Raw genomic sequence first — 15,855 nt, 5'->3', positions numbered from 1 at the left:
CTGCACTGCTGCCGTCTGGCCATTTATGTACATGGAACGGATGGGAAGTGGTTAAAAATGTCAATTGCTTGACTGTATCTGGCTTCAATATTTCAAGGTCACATTCCCATGACAACCATGCTGTAAATAAGTGGGGGAAAAAAATCCATTCCTTCTCTCTATACTTCTATGACAGCCAGAATGCTAGTATTCTCAGGGGAGAGATCAGAAATGGCAGCCTATACTTTTCTCATGACAGTCACTTTAAAATCCTTCTAGCTTCTGGCTGTCAGTTGTAGTGAGGTGTCTCTAGAGGAGGGCAGGTAAAGGAGTCGGGGATAAAACTAGAAAGCGTATTAAAGTTTTGGCAAGAGTTCCTCTTCAGTTTTGTGGATTATGTTTTACTCTTTCTGTGAAATGATCTATTGCATCCCAAAATAACATCTGCTCATTGCTGCTTTCCGATGACCGGTCTACCACACGAGTTCCTTTTTGTGTGGAATTTCAGCCTAATAAACATTAGTCGGTAGTTTCTGAAATGCCCAGGACTGTCGGTTTTGCTATTACCCTTTGTGATGGAAGAGCTATGAGGAGGTAATACTATTATCTGACAGCATACAAACTGTGTTCCTGCTGCCGCTGTGCCATGCTGATTGTGCAGGTCATGTTGGATCACTCCATGGAAAGCTTTTATCAAGAAATCTGTTTTTTTATTTTTTTGCTTTTTTTTTTACTGGTTCAGACTTCTTCAGCTGTGACATGCTGGGAAGGACAGGACACACAAAGGAGCTAAAATTTAAATTTGTGCAGATGTGCTTGGCACTTGGGAATAATTGTAAATTTTTTCACACAAGAGTTTTATCCAGGATTCACACTTTTCTAATTAGACTGATTTGGGGAAACAGTGTAGATCCTGGGTTAAAGTTGTGTGAATCTTGTGTGAAACCTTATTATAGAGTCAATGGGACACTGGAAATTGCATTCTTTCAGACTTTTGTTGGGGGGGATTGTTATAAAAAGTAAAAATTCCAGAAATTTTGAAGCCATGGGCAAAAAAAGTTTTTTTGCTTTTGTTCTGGAAAAAATTGAACTTTTGGGAAAAAAAATTTCTGTGTGGAATAGTTTTACAAATTGAAAGTTGTTTTGTTGCACTGGGAAGGTGAAATGCAGTGTATATTAAACAGGCGTATGGAAACTTTTAAAACACTAATTGTCCAAGGGACTAAATCAGGTTCCCAAGCTACTTGTCCCTCATGATTTACTTTGATAAAAAAATATATAATTTTAACCAAAATCATATTTAAGCACCTTGTGGTTCTGTGTGGCTGTCTAGTAAGTGGGTTCTAGAAAAAAAAGTTGGGGACTTTTTGCCTGCAGGTACAGCAGCCTGCCTCAAGCTAGGTTCGCATCTGTGCGTGTGCTTTTCATGCATTTTTGCAGCCAGTCTTTGATGCGTTTTCATGTTTCATGATTTTTTGTTGTAGGAGACTGATTGTTAAACATAATACCCTACCAATAACACACCAAATACATTTACATACATGTTATTGTACTTCTGTTGACGTCTAAGGCTGAGTTTACATCTATGTGCTTTTTAGTTTCTGCAGATGTGCAGACACGCACTACGGTCCATTTAACCTTATTTCCTAGCAAATATTCATGCATTTTTTATGAGTTTTTCCGCATGACAACAGACACCTCCTCAACGCATACCTTGCTTCAACCAAAACACAAATTGCATTAAAAATACACGTGAAAAAACCCCCCAGAATGCACTGGAAAACATGCTGCAAAAAATGCATCAACTGCACATGCATAGATGTGAACCTAAAAGTGTTAATACAAAGTATATATAACAGCAGTACTGACCCCTACTGATCCCTATGACTACGTGTTTGCACACGAAACGTAGAGCCGCAGCGTCCCGACATCATATTACCGAGGCCTATGCGGGTCTAGCGATTCTATTGGATTTCTTTGGCATGGTCAGTACTGCTGTTATATATACTTTGTTGTACCTTATGCAAATAAAATTATTAGCTGTACTACTCTATCCTGGCATCCTTTCTTGGGGGGCTCTTGTTTTGAGTCCCACTACCCACAGCTTATCCATCCGTACGAGGGGTGTAAGGTGCCAGTGATTATCCAAGAGCGGGTCCTTATCCTGGGATTGGTGCATTCCATTATGATCCAGCTGACTTCATGAGATATATATCTTTTCATGCACTGTAAAATTGCGCATCTGGTGAGTGCGTGATTTTATAATTTGTGTCACACCAGAAGAATTCTGCATGATCACTTGGATTATGAGTTTCACGTTTTTAAAAGGACGTTTTCACCTATACGCACCTGTGATCACTTTAGTATAAGTTTATGTATACCTGAATGCACATTGTCACTTTGTAGTAACATTTTTTAATTTATATGTATGTGGCCTATACTTTGACATATGGTGATTTACTTTTATGATTGTCATCTCTTTGTCATATATTGCAATTGCTCCAGCGCTGCACCGCTTACTTATGATGTTTATATGTTAAAGGAGTATTTGGTATTTCTTTGGTGTTTCCAGCAGCTTATCAATTAGCGCTCACTTTTTACTTATAGATGTGAACCTAGTTTGAAGGAACCAAAAACACACCTCCCTGCAAGAAAACCCTTAACCTCTTCCAAAAATGCACTGCAGAAAACTGCATAGATATGAATCGGCCCCATAGGAACTGATCTGCTTTCCTGCAAATCTGAAAAGGCTCTAAACGCACATAGATGTGAACCTGCCTGAGCCTTGGTTCACACTGTGCGGGATGGTTGCAGATATCGCATCTGTTTCTGCACCCCAATTGCACTGCTTTTACTAGATGTGCGGGTCTGCCATTCATTCTGAATAGCGCCCCCACGCATCTCAGCCTGCAGCGCAATTGCAGGTGTTGGAACTGCAAAGAAACCATATGGTCAGACAATTTTTGTGTGGGGAAACGTTTCAATGAATGGGCTGTTGTGCCCAAGCAAACACGGGCTACACGGTCCACAATAGTGTGAACCAGGCCTAAGTCCAAGCTGTGCAGAGTGCAGTCATTACTGTGTGATCTCAGGTTAGTCCATCCTGAGGACAGATCATCAGTAAATATGGCTGCTCTACTTTACTGACCATTCCTGTACAGGGAAGTATTGGTGCTGCTGACCTCTCCTGAAAATGTTGTTCACCTGGCTGTCGTCAATTACAGACATCAGCTGTTTGAGCCACCAAGTCAGTTCTTCTATTCCTGATCTACGTAGCCTGCTAGATTAGAGACCACAACAACAGATAGCCAGGAAATTAGCATTTCCAGAAGGATAGCCATGTCAGCCAGTACATTCCTCTCACTACATGTTCCCTCCCTTCATGAAGCGTACATAAAGTCCCACAGCACTTCCATAGCTTATATCTATACCCAGCACCCTCATGACATAGTCGCCCAGAGGCGACCACGTGTGGCGTTATTCCCTGAGGAGCCCAGCCTGGTGATAGGAATCGCAGTAGATCTGCAGCCCCTAATTAAAGGTCTATGAGATTCCCTTTAAAGTTACTCCGGACCCTGCCCATCTGCCCAGGCAGAAAAAAATAAACCCTGCTGTTTGCTCGCTGCAGGACTAAATGTATCAAAACTCTACTTCCCTGAAATGTGTATCCCGGGCGTCGGGCAATAGGAATTGCAAATCTCTGTAAAAGTATTGTGCTTGAAATAAAAATACAGCTTATTCAGTATAAATACTAAACTTGCATTTTTTATTACAAATGGAATAACAAGGACTGTATATGTAAAGAACATTTCAACTATACATGAGAACAGATAACCACCCCCCTTTCCCTTATAATATTGTAAAAACCTCCTGCCAATCTGTATTTTCAGTTATTGACAATGCTGATCCAGAAGTGTACATTGCTCTACAAAGAGCTTGATCAAAGTTCTCTCGATTTTTCAGGTGTCAATTTCTCTATAAATGAAGGGATTGTGTATTTTTGTGAGGCAATGGTTTGTAACTCTTACCTACAAAGAGTTGCTGGTGAAGAAACACTTTGCAATGATCCAGAAGCAGCAGAAAGAGCGTGTTTTCTGGAATGAGAAAAAGCTACTTGCACTTTCATTATGGTCCTCATTTCATTCCATAAACTATTTTTTATGTCTTTAGGGCACCTCTGGCATGCCAAGATATGTTTTGTCATCCTTGTAGCATTTGGAAAAGAATATTTCTTATTGTTCTCAGCAGCAATTGCACTGTGGAAATGTTTCCAAACTCTAGATGTTGATCTCACCATTTTACTGAGAGGAGGAAAAGAAAAAACAATTTACTGAACAGACTATAGGTAAATGCTATGCCATGATGGTGGAGAGGATTAATAGGAATCATTTGAAGGCTATAAAGATAAATTAATTTGTCAGACAAATTTACCCTCTTACCTGTCATTTAAGGCCTGAGAAGCCAGAAACCATCTACTGTATCCCAGCAATCACCCAACTGTAGGAGGTAGAGCCCACAAGCAAACTAAATTGGAGCCTTTCCCCTGCATTACCCCCAAGTCACGGAAATGCAGATCTCTCTCGTTTGAGAACTGCGTTGAGAAGTACAGTGTTACTTGAATTGTATTCTAGGATTTGCGTGTCTTCAGCTAAGAGAAGTTGCAATAATTTAAGACAAAGTCTCAGACATCTTTCATTAAGGTTTCCTTGTTTATATAGTTTGAATACCATGCCATACATATATTATTTATCATATTAAAAGAACATATCCTTACTACATTTGTTTTTTTCCCAATTTCCAAAAGAAAACTGAATGGTTTAGGAAAAACAATTTTTTTTTTTCTACAATTTTTTTCTTTATTCTAGTTGCTATGCGAGACACCAGTAGTAGTGCTTAAAGCTTAACTCCAAGCAAAAAAAAAACAAAAAAAAATGACAATACTTGCTTCTTTCAGGTGCTGTCCCTTGCAGTCATTTTTCTGCTACTCCAATGGTCTTCAGTCTAGCAGCTTGGATTACAGCCAGCATCATTCATCCAGAAAAGTGAGTTTAGGGGTGTTATTGGCCCTGTCTGTGAGGGAAGATATCTGAAGAAGGCAAATATATATTTAAAAAAAAAATTGAATACCGCAGGGAGTAGGGCTATTATTTTTCAAATAATAAATGTTACACCCCATCACTGCTATTGTTTGTTGCCTGTGGGCTTGTCTGCATATCTGCATCTGATAATCAATACCCACTCGCCCATACTATAGTAAAAATTAAAATACAGCGGGTAAAATAAGTATGGAACATGTTACCCTTTGTGTCAGGAAATATATTTGTAAAGCTGCTAATGACATGAAATTTTCACCACATGTCGGTAACAATCCATGCATGCAAAGAAGCAAAAACAAATTCAGAAATGAAATTATGTGTAATAAAATGGAATGACACAAGTAAAGTATTGAAAACATGAAGAAAAGGAGGTGCAAAAAGACATGGAAAGCCAAGACAAAAGAGAGACCTTGTATGTACACCAGAAGATGCTGCTACCCCCCCCCCCCCCCCCCCAAACAGTGGGAGTGCAGTCCCTGGAGGTCCCTCCCTATGCATTTCAGCATACTGCGCCGTCTAGGCTTCTGAAGAGCAGTAGTACCTGGGGGTGCTGCTTTCTTTTCTAAATTGGGACCAGGTTAATCCTATCAGTTTTGGAATAGAAACAAATCCCAGGCAGCCAATCCAACCGAAAATTTACAGAAGGTGCTGAATGTTTTTGGCATGTTTCGTTATTTTCCTTGGAAGGCCCTGTTCCTTGGTTCCTATTTTCATATTGCTCTTCTCTAGTAGTTTATATTAAATCCATGTTTTCAATAAGAAGGAAGAAGGACTTTAAGGTGCTATTATAGACCCAAAGAAAGGTACATTTTATTCAGAGCATTATTAATAAAAGAATATAATAGAAACAAGCATAAATACAGAATCTATAGACTTTTGCATACTTCTCCCTGAAGGTTTAAGTTTGTTTTTATGATCTTTTAAGCAGAAGTATGCAGAAGTCTATAGATTCTGTATTTAAGCTTTTTTTTATGATATTCTTTTATTAATAATGTTCTGAATAAAATGTGTTTGATTTTTATAAGGGTGCGTGATCACCATTCCTTGGGGTTATGTTTGGCACCTTTAAAGTCTTTCTTCCTTCTTTTTGTTCCATATGCAATTTGTGATGTGGCGCCAATTAGAGCACTGTTGGCAGTTGTGTTCCCTTGTTGTGAATTTCACATATAGGGATTTTATTCTAGAGCCAGAGAAAACTGCTGTTTACCTTATGATTGCGTATACAGTGGTTTTCGCTACAGCAGATGCATGGACTGGAGCTAGGCCTCATCAATCCCTACCCCTATATACACCTAATCAAAGATTCCAGCCATTCATGCACACTCCATTCGCTGCAATGTAGTCATCTGGTGTGGGATAGCCAGTTCTTTTTCCTCTTTATTTTTGCAATGCTCTGGGTTAAAAACTACATAAGCAGCCATCAAACAGATCTTAGATTGGCATGGCATTATTGCTTATCACGGCTGTCTTATCAAGCAATGTGTAATTAGAAACTAGTTCAAATATTACACCAATAGCGAGCAAATATTGATCGATTGACGAGCCGGTCAGTGAGGGCAGGTGAGTCAGGAGGACTTTCTCAGTGTAAACATTATTAGAGATATTTATAACTTTAGTTGTACATGTGATATAGGAGGGGGTGTACTGAAAGCCCTATTCCTTGTCATTGTAATTGTCCATAGCAGCGGGTGACCTAAGTGACAGTATGCTAATATCCATATATAATCTCCCATCGCTGGGAGGATTGTTTCCATGGCATTCCATTAACTCGACTGAAGTGCTGCTGTTACCATGACATGAATTTGTTCCCTAAGCTGAACCATTGTAATATTTAATAGAGAGGATCACAGCCACAGTCTGAGCTTTTCTTTGAAATTTCCTCTGTATTTGTACTAGTCAGAATTTTGAATGCAGAATTGTATGTGTGCTTTTTTTAGTGGATGTGTGTTCTATTTATTGTATGATGGTGTCCATGCTCATTGGTGGGGTCATGAGGTGTAGGTGCATTGACTTATTCGGTATGACAATGAAACAAGCAATGATGATGTGTAATTTGCAGTAGTCAGTATGTCCGTTTACTGAAGTCCTATTGCTGTGATTCATTATAATTGGTTATATGTTCTAACATTTTTTGTTTTATTATGCAGTCCTGATAGATTTCTATTGCTCCATAGTGTGTAAACTATAATTAAAGAAGAAACACCAATGAATTGTGAAGACAAATCTCTTCTTTAGTTCTCCCATTGCTGACTTTCAGCTTTTCCCCTGCCAGAAGACAGATTTGTGGTCGTTACTAAGTTTCCACCCATTTCTTTTTCTGCACTGTACCTGTTGGGAGCATAACTAAATGCTCAACACCCTGTTTTGTTTCACTGTGGCTCATATGGATCAGCCATTCTGTCATTCAGCATCATTGGTATCCATGGTGCTGTTGGTCTGGACTGCTACAAGCATCATTGGTTTCCATGGTACATGTGCCCTGAGCCATACAGAGTTTTTTGGTTTGCATTATTCAGGTGTCAGGGTTGCCTGCATCGTATAAATACATGAACCTGTGTGGTGGCCCAGCTTCCTGCATCCTAGTAATTGCCGGGTGGTTGAGCCAGAGTAAGGCAAACTGGGTTGAACCAGGGAACTTGAATAAGGGGAAGCCAGGTCCCCAGGGAACAGGGGAACTCTTAGGCAAGATATGTTTTCTCTCCCTACATTCCTAGCAAAACTGCTTGTCTAGGGCATGTGCATAGAGCCGACAAGAAGTTCCATCAATCATAGCTCATTTGTTATTTGCCTCCTAGCTGGCTGCATGGTCAGACAGCATTGGGGGGGGGGGGGGAAGCACCTCTTAAGTTCTATACAGAGCCTTCTACAGCTAGAAGAGCTTGCCCTAGTGCTATATGGACTCATTCATGACATTGGACTTTTAATATTCATCTTGTGCCCCTTGCAGACCGCATTGGGGGGGGGGGGTGCTCTGTCCAACCATGTAGCTAGAATTTAGAAACCACCTGATGTGACAAATACTACATGTACTTTGTCATTTGGGGAACAGGTGGTTCTAAAGGTTCAAGGTATTTTACCTTCATGCATTCTGTGCATTAAGGTAAAAGACCTGTGTGCTGCCTCACCCCCAGCTCCCCTAATACTCACCTAAACCCCCTCTCGAACCAGCGATATGCACTGGAGTCTCGACTATCTCTGGACTCCCTCTTCTCATTGGCTGAGACCGAAGCGGGAGCCATGGGTTCCCACTGCTGTCAATCACAGCCAGTGAGAAGAGAGGAGGGGGGTGCAAACCACAGCTTCATGTGTGAATGGACACAGCGAGTTCCCCCATAGCAAACTGTTTGCTGTGGAGGCACCCGACAGGAGGGAGGGACCCAAGAAGAGGAGCACCCGGGCTACTCTGTGCAAAAGCACTGCACACTGCAGGTAAGTATAGACATGTTTGTTGTTTCTGTAAAAACAAAAAAGCCTTTAGAATTACTTAAACAAAGAATTGAAACAATTTATTTAAAGATGTATTTGAAATCACAAACAAAAAATGCTATTTAATAAAATTTTAATGATTAAAGCAGGCTTGTCCATCTATCAATGTCTCCATGCTTTTTGCTGATTAATCACCTTAAAAAACACCCCCTATCATTTCTAGCTGCGGCCATCTTGGGCAAGGGCAGATGATTATTGTAACTAATTTATTTTTTAAAATCCATCTGTCCTTATCTCAGACATGCAGACTGGAGGTTTTCTTAGCTGAGCCCCTCCTCCAAATAAGAGAAGATACTTGTGAAGATTCATGGGATGTATGACATCCTTTTTGTCTAGACCAGAAACCAGGAAGCAACTAAAGAAATGTAAAACGATTGTTTAAAACAAGTAAATATGATATACCAATGCTTAGTACCGTAAAGCATTATAAGCCCATTATTGTTTGTCTACTAGAAACCCATTTAACAAAGGAGACTATACATGTGCTCAAACGGACTGAGTATTCTGTGCAATGTCACTCAGTCCACACTAATTATTTTAGGGGTGTAAGTATATTAATTGCAACTGCGACTTCCCTCAGAGTGATGCAATCAGTGATTGGCAATATATTTTCTTATTGTGTAATTGGGATTTGCACACTTGTATATTGGCAAATGCCTACATGCCACCGCCCTTGAATATAGAGGTTTTGAAGTGCCTGCTCCAATTTAATACAAGCCATCCACTGGTTCCACTTATTGTAATTGGAGACTTTAATAATATACTGGATCCAACATTGGATGTATTTAAACATTTTCAGCCTCTAGGCCATAGGGAACGAACACCTTTTGCCCACTAGCTTTCTGAAACTGGCCTTATAGATTTCTGGAGATGTTGTCATCCCCTGGAGTCTCCATACTCTTGTTTCTCATGTACACATTTATCTTTGACATGTATTGATTTGGTCCTAGGAAATAGGCCAGTATATTCACTTCCCCCTCAGGTAAACTACCTCGCTATGGGGTTGTCAGATCATTCACTGACTTTGCTGACCATTAACCTAGGGCAGATAAGGAGTTAGGTGCTTTGGAAATTAAATACTTTTCGGCTTTCCCTTTTTAAGAATACTGATGATCACAGCTGGAGGGCTTTTAATTGATAACAGGCACCCCGCCTCTTCTTTAATAGTATGGGATGCATTAAAGGCGTATCTAAGGGGCTTATGTTTACAGGAAGTATCAGTTATCGAAACCAACACTAGGAAATGGGAAACAAGGGCTAGGCAAGGGGTTGGGGAGACTGAGCAGGCATATGTGGCAAATCCTAACTGAGACGAACGGGAATGGCTTGATGCTCAGCAGTTTTACTGCTCCAAGGTTATGTAGTGCAGAAAAAACGTTTTTTCACCTCACAAGCGTTTTTTTGAAGAGGGTGAAAAAACAGGACATTTGTTAGCAGTAGCGGCAAGATCACAAACACCCTCTGTGGCTCTCCTCCGATAGTATTGTTACAGATACTCCCTCAATTATAATCGGATTTAGAATGTTTTATGAAGATCTCTATGCATCTAAAGTCTCTTATGGGGAACAAGATCTCCATAATTTTTTGAACAAGGTTAGTCTGCCTGAGTTGGGGGAAGCATACAGTTTCTGAACGTACCACCCATTACTTTGGAAGAACTACAAGTGGCATTTGCAACCTACCCCAGGGCAAAAGCTCCTGGGAACGATGGCTTGCCCATCAAAATTCATAAAGTCTTTGGTATTATACTTTTTCTGTAGTTATTATCTATAATAATGGAAGCTAAAAGACAGGGCAGACTCGCTCAATCCATGTACGAAGCAATTATTGTGGTGTTAATGAAAGCAGAGAATGACCCAATGGTTGCAGATTCTTCTAGACCAATCTCTTTGTTGACAACGGATCTAAAAATTCTGGCTAAGGTGCTGGCTACACACCTGTTTAAAGTCATGACAAGGCTTGTGCATTCAGATCAATGAAGATGTTTTCCATACAGGTCAACAGCAGTTAGTATACGTGGACAATATCTTAGTCTTCAGATCCCACCTAATAATGTTGGTAATAGAGACAATTTGTCTTTTTAGATGCTTTGGACATCTTTTTATGTCCTTTTCCATCTTTATAAAGTTCCATTACCTTGTTAAGCAGGACTTTTGACAGTTCTTTTCTGATCCCCATTGCTCAGTATCTAGCTTAGTCTGTGCTTCCACGTAAGAGCTAACCTATTTATACACTGACACTAATTCCAATTTAAAGATGTGGGCCATTAAGCTCTAATTGGCATTTTAACCCATGTGTGTCACCTTGTGTGTCTGTACCAAGACCAAACATTCCAGGGGATGGAAACTTTTGATCATCGCCATTTGGGTGATTTCTGTTATCATTATGATTTAAAAAGGAGCCAAACAACTATTTGATAATAAATGGCTTCATATGATCATCATCTTTCAATAAAAGAGCATTTTTTGGCATGATCATATTTTCAATATCAATGCCAAAATTTCACAATTTCTGCCAGGGTATGCAAATTTTGAGCACAACTGTACAGACTGATTTCACTGTTGTGGGTTTATTATTATTATTATTATTATTATACAGTATTTATAAAGCGCCAATAGTTCGCTCAGCGCTGTACATTACAAAGGGAGACAGAACATGTGACAGAACAATACCAATACAATGCAAAACATGGGGGGATCGAGGGCCCTGCTCTTTCGAGCTTACAATCTAGGAGGGAGGGGGTGGTGGCACAGGAGGAGATAGCTGTGGGGGATGGAGTGGTAGGAAGAGTGGAGGAGCTTTTGCCCTGGGGTAGGTTGCAAATGCCACTTGTAGTTCTTCCAAAGTAATGGGTGGTACGTTCAGAAACTGTATGCTTCCCCCAACTCAGGCAGACTAACTAACACTTTAATATTTATCTGTTGTATGTAATTTAGTTTAAGGTGCTTGAAGAGAGAGGGTTTCAAGAGGGCGATGGAGTCTGTTGATGAATATATATACATATATTGTAGACTATGAAATATTTAATAATAAGATAACTTGAGCTAAAAGTATGGTTAATGTGAAGTGTGTTTTTTGCATGTTTTCTTGTGAAAATAGAAAAGAAAAAAGAAAAGATTAATAAAGATGATCTGATGGAAAAATGATATACCTTTCTATCCATTTACTAGGGTTAGCAACATAAGGATTAAAAATAGTTCATGCACATAAAACGTTCTGCACCTAACATAAGGTGTGAATGTAGCATAAAGAGTGTTATACACATCCTCTGATTGTGTACCTTGGACCCATTTTCTAATTTTGCCATTTGCTGACATTTAGTAGGTCTTGGTAATAAGTGATGTATTATTTGCTTTTAGTTATTTAACATTTATTTATTTTGAACTTTTGCACACATTAAGCTGTTTCTTGTTATGTTCACCTAAATGTGAGAGGTTTCACGCCATGCTAACCAATTAGCACAGTGGCTAAATGGTTAGCACTTCCGCCTGGCAGTACTAGAGTCATTGGTTTGAATCCCAACCACGGCACCACCTGCCTGAAGTTTGCATGTTCTCCCTGTGCCTGCGTGGGTTTCCTTCGGGTACTTCAGTTTCCTCCAACACTCCAAAGACATACTGGTAGGTTAATTGGATCCTGTCTTTGTCCAAGTATGAGTATGTATGAATATGAGTTGGGGACCTTAGATTGTATGCCCCTTGAGGATTAGGGGCTGATGTGAATGTACAATATATATGTTAAGCTTTGCGTAAATTGATGGTGCTATATAAGTATTTCTAATAAAATGTTTTATTTGCAGGTTGCCTGGCTGTTGACATAGACTGACACCATGGCCAGCCTGGTTTCTCAGAACCTATTGTCCTATGTGGAAGAGGGCAACATTGCTGCTCTGAAAGCTCTGTTGGAAAAATACAAGGATGTGGATGAGAGGAATGAGGTATGTGATTCCCAGTATTAACCAAAGTTCTAATATGGCAGCCTTCTGCTGCTAATCAATAAAGGCAAACAAACCAATAATTACATATCTTACACGTGACAGCCTTATATGTTAGGGGTAACATTGAAGCTTAGGTGATTTTTTTTTTTTTTTTTGAGGAGGGGGGCTGGGGGGGGAAGGGATACAGCACCCCAAGGTGAACAGAAGCTTCTGTTATTCACCAGAGTTTTGTGACTTGCCTGCCCATTGCAGAACACGATGCATGTGTGATAGTAGTACACTGAGTTCAATGTACAGATTGAGGGGGGGGGGGGGGGGGAGGCGGACAGCACAATTTTTGTAAGTAGCAGCGGCTTCTGTTAAACTTCACAGTGCTGGAAGACTACTGATCATGAGTAGTATCTGGCACCTGTGAAGGAGCAACTGCAGGAAGATTATCAGCCTTCGGGTAATGGATTAGCATACCAAAAAATAAATAAACTTCCACTTTAAAGAAAAATAAGTTATAGAATAGCAGTTCACACAGATCGTGATGTAGTTATTGCCTTGTATTTTTGCTGTCTTTGCACCGGTCCAATTGACCATAGGCTGAGCACAGATACATTGTCATTCTAGTGATTTTTTTTTTTTTTTTAATTAAATTATCCCCATTAAATTAGAATGCAAAGTCCTTACAGCCATGTCCTACAACCAGTTCTGCTACTGGCAACCCATCTCTCAATGTGTGCATTTTAGCACGTGTTACCAAAGCACATATTAACACATACCATAATTTGTCATAAAAAATAGAAAACAGATAAATGGAATAATATGGCAACAGCATATTGATCTTAAGATAAACTAGCAAAAGTGTATTCTGGAATGGGAAAGAGTGGGGATGTTGGAACTGCTGAAGAACTGTTTTAGTTGGCAGAGTGGAGTACAGAACAGAGGGTATGACTATAGGCAGTATGTGCAAGGTAGGACTGTGAGCACAGGTATATCTTGTTTCTGTTGCATTGCAGGGCTGATGTAGAATAGGTCAAGCATTCATAGAACTGCATGGCTCTGCTAGTTCAGAAGAGAACTGGAGCCCTGCTCAACCCAAGCTTCATGACTTCTGCATCAGGTTTTCTGGTAAACTGAGTTTCGGTCCTATTTATTCAAATTGCAGGGTCTGGAGCCATTGCTAATTAAAGGGGCGGTTTTAAATAATCGTTTGTTACTACTTCAAGCTTTTTTTTGGAGAATGATGACCACCTAATGCCCACGATGTCACCTACATTACCGTAAAGACTGACCACTCTTAGTAAGGGGTCACAAGCCTTCCGGTAAGCCTTGCGTGGGAGTGGATGGTGTCACTTTGGCTATCTCTGAAATTTTCCTGTTTCCATCACGGCATGTGGGACTGATCAAATTTGATTTTCACCATTACTTTTTTGTCATGGACACTGTATGTTCACAGCATTTTCACATGATATAGGATATTTGATTGTATAATTTTTATTTGGTTAAATATTTAATGAATTTATCGCTGCTCTTTTTATTGTACACTCTCTATAAAATGTCTGGTATCAGGGTATAGCGTTTAGCTGCTATTTTTTGTAGTTTTTCAGAATTTTTGGGGATATATTGGATGGCTGTGAGCAGTATGTTCAGGATAGGCATGCAGAGGGTATGACATTGGGCAGTGTTTGCTGGAGTACAGTTTGAAGGGTATGCAAATGGCCTGTATGCAGGAGAGGACTATGGAAGGTATGACTGTAGGTATTATGTGCAGTTAAGTAGAACGGGAGGGTATGACTGTGTGGGGGAGTGCTGAGAATATGGTGACAATATGATGGTGAGCAGTATGGGCAGAGCAGGAGTGCTGAGAATATGATGGTGAGCAGGAGTGCTGAGAATATGACGGTGGGCAGTATGTGCAGAGCAGGAGTGCTGAGAATATGACGGTGGGCAGTATGTGCAGAGCAGGAGTGCTGAGAATATGACGGTGGGCAGTAGTGCTGAGAATATGACGGTGGGCAGTAGTGCTGAGAATATGACGGTGGGCAGTATGTGCAGAGCAGGAGTGCTGAGGGTAAGATGGCGGGAAATGATGCTATAGTAGTGCAAAGAGTATGAGGCAAATTCATGCAGTTCTGACTCAAATTCGGCCATCTATAGGATATAATTGTATCCATCATTGTATTGATGTTAAAGCAGACCTTGCAGTACAGTGAAAGGTCCGCATATACAGTTCAGATTCCCACCCCCTTTGAAAATCGCCTGCAGTGTTGTGGGTTTTTTTTTATTATTGAACCTGTAAAGAAGTCGTTAGACTTATGGCTTATCCCCATCTTCCACATCATGGGTAAGATGTCACTGTCCTGAGGAGATACTTGGAGAACATGGAGCAGGCAATTCCCACAAGAAGAGAAGATATCTGTGGAACACAGAACAGGTAAAGTGTCGCAAGACCCTTCAATCTATTGAAAGAGCATCTCTCAAGATTTTGACTGCTCAGTATTCCTCTGGATCTAGCCAAATTTGACGTCATCCTTGCCTAGGTGCCCTGGGCAGCAGATGGGGGTTAGGTATATATAAAGTATACCTTTCTTCATTACAGGTACATTTTAGAACTGCTTAGGTCATTTTGAAAAGGTGGAGGGTCCCGGACAGTAGAAGCGCATCTTTCATTTTACAACAAGGTCCAATTTTAAAGAAGTGTCTCATCTCTCCCAGGACTGTAAGCATGGGAGGCAATGTCCTGTCTGTGTGTGGGGAGTGTAGGTGACTGATGGTTGGCTCTACGGAGGTACTCTTAAACCTATGTAACTGCTACAGTGCAAGGATTTACTTGCATTTGTAATTGTATCCAAAGGTAGTTCTTCCAAGTCCTTTCTTGGGAGGATGATAAATCCAACAAATGTCTGCCTTTATAAAATAAAGTTGGCCACACCTTGAAGTAGACATGTGAAGAACTAAAAAATTGTTTTGTACCTATTCAATAAGTTACTAATTTTGTTTCTTTGCATTCATAACAAAATTTGTTTAGTTTGTTTTCTGCCAGATTCAAATTTTTCCAATGGATTCTAAGTAATCAAATTCGAATTGAAAATATCTAATCAGTTCAAATTCATTGTGAAGAATATCTGCTTTTATTCTGTTCAAATTTTGAAACATGGCTATATTTATTCGATTCCTTTTTCTATATTCTATTTTTTTATTTTCTATATTAGAAAATAAAAACAGAAAACATTTTCTGTTCTATTTTTGAAATTAGAATTTTAGAAGACTGCTATATTCTATTTCATTCGAAATTGGAATTTCAGAACACAGCTATATTTTTTTCTATTCTATTTTTATTTTTTAATTTATTAGAATTTCGGAAGACCG

General features: G+C 39.8%; 1 protein-coding gene across 4 annotated transcripts in view; it reads left to right on the top strand.

Moving 5' to 3' along the window:
* KIDINS220 (kinase D interacting substrate 220) overlaps positions 1-15,855 on the top strand; it is a 204,449-nt gene that overhangs the window by 9,341 nt on the left and 179,253 nt on the right. For 3 of the 4 annotated variants that reach the window (XM_089672018.1, XM_089672017.1, XM_089672015.1), the window contains exon 2: positions 12,361-12,498. In XM_089672018.1, the coding sequence (XP_089528144.1) occupies positions 12,391-12,498 (108 nt within the window). In that variant the 5' untranslated portion in view covers positions 12,361-12,390. Of the gene's footprint in view, positions 1-4,933; positions 5,022-12,360; positions 12,499-15,855 lie in introns of all 4 variants that reach the window. The other variant, XM_089672016.1, reaches the window with a different exon arrangement.

This window comes from Staurois parvus, unplaced genomic scaffold (assembly GCF_062004578.1).
Source record: "Staurois parvus isolate SC_StPar_1 unplaced genomic scaffold, SC_StPar_1.0 ptg000118l, whole genome shotgun sequence".
Lineage (NCBI taxonomy): Eukaryota > Metazoa > Chordata > Amphibia > Anura > Ranidae > Staurois > Staurois parvus.
This window is presented reverse-complemented; position numbering and strand designations above follow the sequence as displayed.